The following is an 8386-nucleotide window of genomic DNA, read 5'->3' on the forward strand; positions in this document are numbered from 1 at the left end:
CGCCGAAATCACACACACTGCTACATTGATGGACAAGTGGAAACCGAATGCGGACAACCTTGGGCAGCGCTCTCTGTCACAGTGTGAGAACAGGATATCACCTGTCCTTAATTACTGCTCAGAGAGTGCATGTCCTAAACATGGAGTATTGTTTCTGTACTGTGCCAAACTCTGTGAGTGTCAGCCAAGTGACTGAATCTGAGAAGGAATGCACTGTACCTTGTTGACTTTAGCAATTATTTGCCTGCTTTTAAACTGATACTTGGCATGACAGATAGCTTGAATTATGAGCCATGAAATATGTAACCTCAGACAAATATTTGAACTGAATGCATCCATTTAAATGCTTTGCCTAAGTGCACATATTGTATTTGCTAACCACACATGACCTCTGTATAAAATTAGATAGATAGATAGATAGATAGATAGATAGATAGATAGATAGATAGATAGACAGACAGACAGACAGACAGACAGACAGACAGACAGACAGACAGACAGACAGACAGACCCTAGCAACCACCTAGAACGCCCTAGCAATTATCTACCTTGTATTAAAAAACAGTACTCAGAACATCTTAGCAACACCTTAATAAAACCACTTAGCAACCACTCAGAACACTCAAGAGAAAACATAGCAACACACTAAAAACCACTCAGAAAACCATAGTATAATCATCAACCTCCTAGCAACACACTAGAAACCACCCAGAACATCCTAGCAACTACCTACATTGACAATGTAGCAGCAACTACCCAAACAATCTACAGACCACATTTCAACACCATAAAACCCTTTAGAACACCTTAGCAACAACAAAGCAAACACCTAGCAACACCCTAGCAACCACCCAGAACACCTTTGTAACTACATAGGAATGTGGCAGCAATCACCCAAAACACTCTAGAGACCACATTTCACAAAAAACACTACTCAGGACACCTTAGCAACACCCCAGCATCCACTTAACAACACCAAAGCAACCAACCAGAACACTCTAGAAAATGCATACCAATGCAAAAAAAAAACATTCTGAACACAATTCCCTGGCAACCATCTAGATTGCATTGCACAGGTGTAACCGGTCCTACTTGATCCACTTCAAGATTCGAACTGGCATACCATGCATGCATAGTAGGCGGATGTGCTAATGAGGAGGCTAAAGGCTACAGCATCTAGCATCAGTCACTAGTCCATCACTTGAGGCCAGTGGAATGAGATTTACACATACCGCACAGCTTTCACGTACCAGATCCCATTACAATCACCCCTAAACTTCACTCCCATCTGGGTCACGGCACCGCTGTAATTGGAGGTGGGTGTGCTAACAAGGGTGCTAAAGGCTAGTCAGCCTCTTGAGGCCAGTGGAGTGAGGTTTACACATACCGCACAGCTATCACATACCAGATGGATCCTGTTACACTCGCAAGGACCACAACAAATTTAATTTTATACAAATAAGTGTTATTGTTAATTGAACATTAATGTCTATAATTTTATCTCAAATGTGGTTGCCAACTATTTTTAAAACTAATGATCCACTTTGTGCCTAAGGACTCCATTTAGTCATGTTAAATTACTGTGATGTACAGCCTCTTGTGGTTTCTTGCTCTATTAAAACCTGTTCTCTTTTTTGACCTTTAGATCCACGTGAGGCTCAGTCTTCTCCACCGTGGTCATATGACCAGACATACCCATCATATCTGAGTCCCATGGCCTCCCCGTCCGTGCACTCCACCACCCCCCTCTCCTCCAGCCGAGCCACGGGCCTGCCTTCCATCAGCGATGTGCCCAGACGCCTCCCAGGTAACCAGCTCCAGCAGGTGTGCCCCCTACCCCTCACGTCCAACACTGAAGTGGGCATGGGGGTGGGCACATGTTTAATTATGATATGCACATTTGTTAAGGAGGGGGTTTGCAGATCAAATACATGATATGTTTATAACGCACTTTTTGTTAGAAATTTGAATTTTATGCAAAATGTTTTGGATTTCTAGTTATATAAATAACAATTGGACACTCCTACTCATTCTTATTGTTACTCTTGTACATTTTATAATAATAGAAAAGTCATAAAAACTATGTAAGGAAATATATACAGTAGTGGCCACATACATATATATATATATATATGTAGGGCTTCATTTTGGGAGTGGTTAACCTGGAATTTTCTTGAATTATAATTTTTCTGTAATGGTTTGTCAATCAAATTAAACAAAACATAGCATTAAACCTTCATGTCAGCATTAATTAGAAACCCAATCTTACATTTGTTCGGTTGTGATTGGTTAACAGTGCTCCAAGTACGTATTTTTAAAACTCGGTAGGAAAGAAAAAAGATTTCTCCTCTTTCCATGGCTTTCATCCTGTTCAGTATATCGTTAATAACAGACCGAGACATAATAACAAGCCAGTGGAAGGCAAATAAAGCCAAAAGAACCTTCAGGAAACCGACTGCCACTTGGTGCCCGAGTTGCAGCCATAAGCTAATTTGTCCTTATGTGCCCTGCACACACCCACAAATGTATCCTGTAAAGAATAAATGTAGACAGACAAGTTTCCATTTGCAAATACCTGTTTGATTCAGTGCCAGGTAAGTGTTTTCTATCACTTACCAGGACACTACACCCTCATCCATTCTTGAGAACCCATAGAGACTTAAAATAATTAAACAAGAATCTCCTTCACTGGAGTAGTGGTTGGCAGGTTTTGGATACCAGCCACCTGCCCTGTCATGTTTAATTAATTTGGGTATATCATCCTTTCATGTGATGCTGGCACAATTTGAGCTTTTGTTAATAACAGGTTTGATGTGAGATAAGGACACAGCTCTTTGATGTATTCAGTTGTCTGTGCTTAACAATAAGAGTACCGTAACAGTTATTTCAGCATCTTGAGCAGGGGTGCTTGAATTTTTTGTTTTTGTTTTTTACTCCATTTGATCGTTTTAAGGCTTTGTCCGCAATACAGTAATACGCTTTAATTTCAAAATGGATATCACTATGTTTACACCTCTCATACACACTAGAATGGCATTTTCCTCTACCAAAAGCTAAGCGTTTCGAAATTCACTGTCTTCACTTACCACATACATTGGAAAACGATGACATCAGGAAACTGAAAGCAGTGTTTTCAAAGGAAAACATACACTGATATGTTTACGTTTGAAAACACATTATTATCGCTATGTTTACGCCTTCCATCCACACTAGAAAAGCATTTTTCTGTTCCAAAAACTGAACGTTTCGAAAACGATCTCCATTATCGTATACATTTGTAAACGACACGTTTACATTTTAAATGCATTAATATCGCCACATTTATGCCTCCATCCACACTAGAACAGTGTTTTCCTCCCCTGAAAACAGAATGCCCTCCATTACCACATACTTAGGAAACTGAAAACAGAGTTTTTGAATGAAAATGGATTAGTGTGGATGTGGCTTAAGATGGTAAAACATTCTGCACTGTGTTGCATGATGTCATCGAACCTTATGTAGACGTGACTTAAACTTGTAAATAACCCATAATTGTTTGGTTCACCTGAAATGAATCATTCTGTCAAATAAATCATTCGTTTTACATTCGCAGCATCTGTTTTCAAGACTATTACCGTCTCGTCTCTGGATTTGTGGTGTCTAGCACCAGTGAATGTTTAAATAGCTTAGCATAACCCTCATTTGTGCAGTAAGTTGGTAAAAAAAACTTTCGCTTTTATCATTCAACCTTTTATTCAGAGCACAGACTCTCTGTAGCCCGGGGTTAGAGAACCATTATCGTCAGCTGCTTAAACCAAAGATTTTGCATATAAAAGCAGCAGAGCTGGGCACAGAGGCAAAGGAGAGATGGCTAACGTTAGCACCACAGGGGCTCAAGCGACAACCCGTGCTTCTGCAAATCGCCAACATTTAACCATGCCACCCAAGTGGCCCACAAACGCAGACACGGTGACAAGAAAGACGCCGTGTGATTTATGAAAACAGCTCCGCGCCAGGGAGGGGAGGCCATTTCGTTTTGTTACTTCACCCCTTGGCTCTAGCACAAGCTACAGACCGTTAGTGGTTTCTGATTTTTGGAGGCGAATAAAGAAGGACAAAAGGGCAGATGGACAGTTTTGCTAAGGTTTATAGTGCTGGAGGTACCAGGAGCCAACATCAGTGCTGCTTTGCACCCCTCAAAATGCTTCCAAATGTGTGAACGATTATGCATCTAAACTGTGTTTTATGGGCTGCAGCCAAGTGAATGCAGATACACACAAAGTTTTGTATGCACAGAAACAATTTAAAAATGCAGACAAGCATACAGTGACATATATACAGCCCTAGAGATGGAAATGAACTAACGGTTATAATCACACACACATGAATACACATACACATGAACTTGTCTAACAAGGATGAAAAACTACAATGAAGTTAAGCCAATTAATTGATAAACTATTCTCTTCTGCATGTCTATGATTTTTGTTAATGTTGTTGTTTTAATATAGCTGGGTAGTTGACACATAACATGTCCATTTCATTTTGTTTTATCAACATCAATATATACCCAAGGATAACATTTGGATACATTTTTAAAGAAATTTTTCCGGGTTCAATACAAGTCAAGCTCAATCAACAGCATTTGTGGCATAATGTAGATTGCCACAAAAACTAATTTCGACTAACTAAATTAAAAGCAAAAATCAGTGATTTTTAAAAAAGCATTTTAAGAAAAGCAACAATCAGTGAAGCACTTGCGATGGAAGTGAATTGGCCAGATTTGTCACATTGCAGGACTTGTCAAGTATTTAATTAAATTTTATTAACCTACTGGACCAAATCTCTGACAATTTCAACTGAATCATTTTGAATAGACTCTAAAAACCAATTCCTGTGTATGTTCCAACAGGTTCGACAGATTTGAGTCCTTTTCCTTGCCAGTTTGAGCGTCAGTTCTCCGGTTTTCCCTCACTCACCGAGAGCCGATTTTCCAGTCCCAGAATGCACTACCCGGCCACCTTCACGTACACGCCGACCCCCGTCACCACAGGAATGTCTCTCGGCAGCGCCCACTACCACACCTACCTACCCCCACCCTATCCTGGCTCCAACCAGAGTCAAAGTGGACCCTTCCAAAGCAGCAGCACGCCCTATCTCTACTATGGCGCCTCCACTGGCTCATACCAATTCTCTATGGTTTCAGGGGGGGATCGCTCACCCACACGGATGATGCCACCTTGTACTAGCGCATCCACGGGGAGCAGCTTGGTCAACCCAAATCTCCCCGTCCAGGCTGATGGAAGTGGAGGGGTTGAGGGGGACAGTAGTCATAGTAACTCCCCCACTCTGCTCAATCCTGCTGGTAGAATGGACGAAGGAGTATGGCGGCCATATTGATTGAACAATGATCCACGTATATTACACAGATCTTTCCCAGTCTGATGGAAACTCCCCCAAAAATGGCATGGTTTTAAAGCACAAACCTTTGGATTTTCATCCTTTTTTGCTGAACTACTTTCCTTTTTTATGTTTTCATATCATTTTAAGTATTTATGAACTGTTTGAAAGGGAAGTATTGTTTTGTTTTGTTTTTTTACATTGAAATGCCTTTGTGATAGTTCAATCTATGGACGTAATACATTATTCTGGATCTTTTGACCTCTAGGAAACATTGTCATTGGTGGGAATATTTGGAATTGAAGGAACAGAGATGGTTTGAGTTTTCATTAGCATCATGTTTTATTTACTTGGCATTTCTTTTATAAATCGTTTAAAGCACTGCACATCTGTATGAGACATTTTAGTGTAAGCAGACAGTGTTTTGCTTTTTTAACTTAAGCATTTAAGTTATACATATTTGATAAAGAAATTGATTTAAAGTAACTTATAAAGCCATATATTAATGAATGTATTAGGATCTTGAGTCATAGAGGGAATATTTTTATAAAGCATCTATTTTCAAGTTAATGCAAGTGATTTAGGGTAATTAAAATATCCGTGCCTTAAATAATTACACAAAGTTGTATGTTTTAGTCTGTTTAACACATTCAAAACGGCATATGTAATCAGGTATTTTTGTTTTGTAGTGTTGTACACTACATTTTAGAAATGTCAACATTGCTTGGTACCAAAAGCTTTAAACCAAAGAAATGCCCACGGATGCTCTAATTGTTTGCCAATGTGTTAGATCAAGCTTTCTTTGAGTTGCATGCATGTGTTGGGATAATATATTTGGCATTTACATTGTGTAATTATTAGAAATGGCTGGGAAAATATACTGCACTCAGTACAGAATATACTGTATACAGATATTCTCACCTGAGAACTGGAGCAATTTATCTGATCAAAAAAAAACTACACCATGTAGAACTCTCAATTTAGGTACTATATTACCCAATGTAGCAATGAAGATAGAATAACATCCAATAATACTTTATTTGGAATGTAATTGTTTCAAATGTTTAGCTCAATTTTATTCCACTGTAAATCTAGGATATAGTGGTGCATAGTACATTTTGCTTATGAATTTCATGTTGCAAATCAGTGTCTGGATTTCAATCAGTTTTCAACAGGTTGATTCTGTTACAGTTATTACAGTTTGAACTATCCAAACCTCACCAAACTTTGGAAAGGTTTAGTCTGCTTTGAATGAAATACTGCTTTTAAAGCCTAGCAGTCAAGTGAAAAACAAAACAAAGCTTTTAGCTGTTTTTATGTTGAATTATTTTCTCTACAGTCTTTTTGTTTACCTGAACATTGGTCCAGTATTGCATTTTTGGTAACTCAAGGTTCATTTTGACTGTTTCATATGATCAGGGCATTTACCTAGAAATTGGAATAGCTGTGAGTGTATACGAAATGTTTACAACATTCTGAGTGTATGTTGTATATTGGAATCAAATACACCACCCCTGTTTTGTTTAATTATTATCCAATTTTTTTCTTTTGTAAATTAGTATTTATCTGATGAGTTTTCAATGGACAAGAGCGATTTGTAACAAATTTGTCTCTGGTTCTTGCATGCTTTGTTTCCTTTGCACAACTGTGTTTTACATATCTTGTATTCCTTCCCCTTTTTCTCTTTATAGACCCCATGAAATTACTTTACGCTTTTTTTTTTCTTTGTTGACTACATGATCACATGGGAAATTAACACGTTGCTTCTAAAAGTCTGTGTACCCTGAAATCAATCCCATTCGTCTGAGTTACTGGCTATCGCCATCCCACATCAGACATTTTTGCATCGATTTGTAAACACATTTCCCTTTAGCTCAACCAATAGTGTGTTGTGCAAGCAACTTTAGAGTCACAGGTTATTGTCCAATGGAAACCAGATAGTTATCACGTTCACATAAATAATGGTGAGCATGTTTGCATTTTCGCTCTAAAATTTTTACTCCATTGACGGTTAGGTTTAGGGTTGGGGATTGGGTTAAGGGCATTCCTGCTGACTGTATTAAACAATTTATAACTCACAAAACATTTTGCTTTTGGCACCACCCTGTCAATATTTCACCCCTAAACTGAAGCTCACACTCGCCCATACGTTCAACAACACTTCCAGCTTCGGCCACAGAGGGCAGTGATTTGAATTTTGGTAAGCAGAAACCAATACTTTAATCCAATATTTTAACCCACTGTTGCTGAATTCACAGTAAGATCAGTCCGCCATTGGCATACAGTTTGAAACAGGAAGATGGAACAGGACATAGCATTGGACTTGTTGCCTTTTTTAAGTAGCCAATAGCCATAAACCATGATTTGCTAGTTAGAAGTAGGTGGTATTGGGTGGAGGATCAATTTTACACATTAGAGAACATTTTAGTAGACAAAAATATGGGTACATCCCTGAGTGCAAGATCGTTGTCATCAATAAAATTGACATTTTAAATGCATATATCGGCACAAATGTCATTTTGTCAGCTTTTTGGAGTACACTAGCATATAGATCACTTCAACACCAATAGACACGGAAAAAAAGGTACAAAAGACCAATTGTGATTTCATGGGGGTCTTAGATAGAATGAGGGTTTACAGGGAAATGATCATGACAACAGTGAAAGAAATTGGCTTTTATTGGCTCATTTTTTATTTTTTTATGTTGTTATAGTAGTTTTCTTTGTAAGGGAAATAAAAAGATATTTTGCAATGATCTTGTCTGTCTCCGACACTTCCATCTCATAGTATTCTATCATAGTTTCCTGGCATTACTGTATTCCTCTTTAAATATGTCATCTCAATCATTCGACTTTCTCCCCCTCCCCTCTCTCTCTCTCTCTCTCTCTCTCTCTCTCTCTCTCTTTCTTCCTCTCTTTCTCTCTCTCTCTCTTCCTCTCTTTGACATTGATTCAAAGTCGCAATGGGGCTTGGGAAAGACTAATGACCAAAAGTCCATGCATTTGTT

At 38.6% G+C, this 8386-nt stretch overlaps 1 protein-coding gene across 2 annotated transcripts in view; it reads left to right on the top strand.

Annotated features, from left to right (window-relative positions):
- The window catches only part of LOC127623775 (runt-related transcription factor 2-like), a 57913-nt gene extending 49786 nt beyond the window's left edge, over positions 1–8127 (top strand). For both annotated transcript variants that reach the window (XM_052098282.1, XM_052098283.1), the window contains 2 exons: positions 1646–1807; positions 4892–8127. In XM_052098282.1, the coding sequence (XP_051954242.1) occupies positions 1646–1807; positions 4892–5379 (650 nt within the window). In that variant the 3' untranslated portion in view covers positions 5380–8127. The remainder of the gene's footprint in view (positions 1–1645; positions 1808–4891) is intronic.
- The last annotated feature ends 259 nt before the right edge of the window (positions 8128–8386 follow it).

The sequence above is a fragment of the Xyrauchen texanus genome, chromosome 30 (genome assembly GCF_025860055.1).
Source record: "Xyrauchen texanus isolate HMW12.3.18 chromosome 30, RBS_HiC_50CHRs, whole genome shotgun sequence".
Lineage (NCBI taxonomy): Eukaryota > Metazoa > Chordata > Actinopteri > Cypriniformes > Catostomidae > Xyrauchen > Xyrauchen texanus.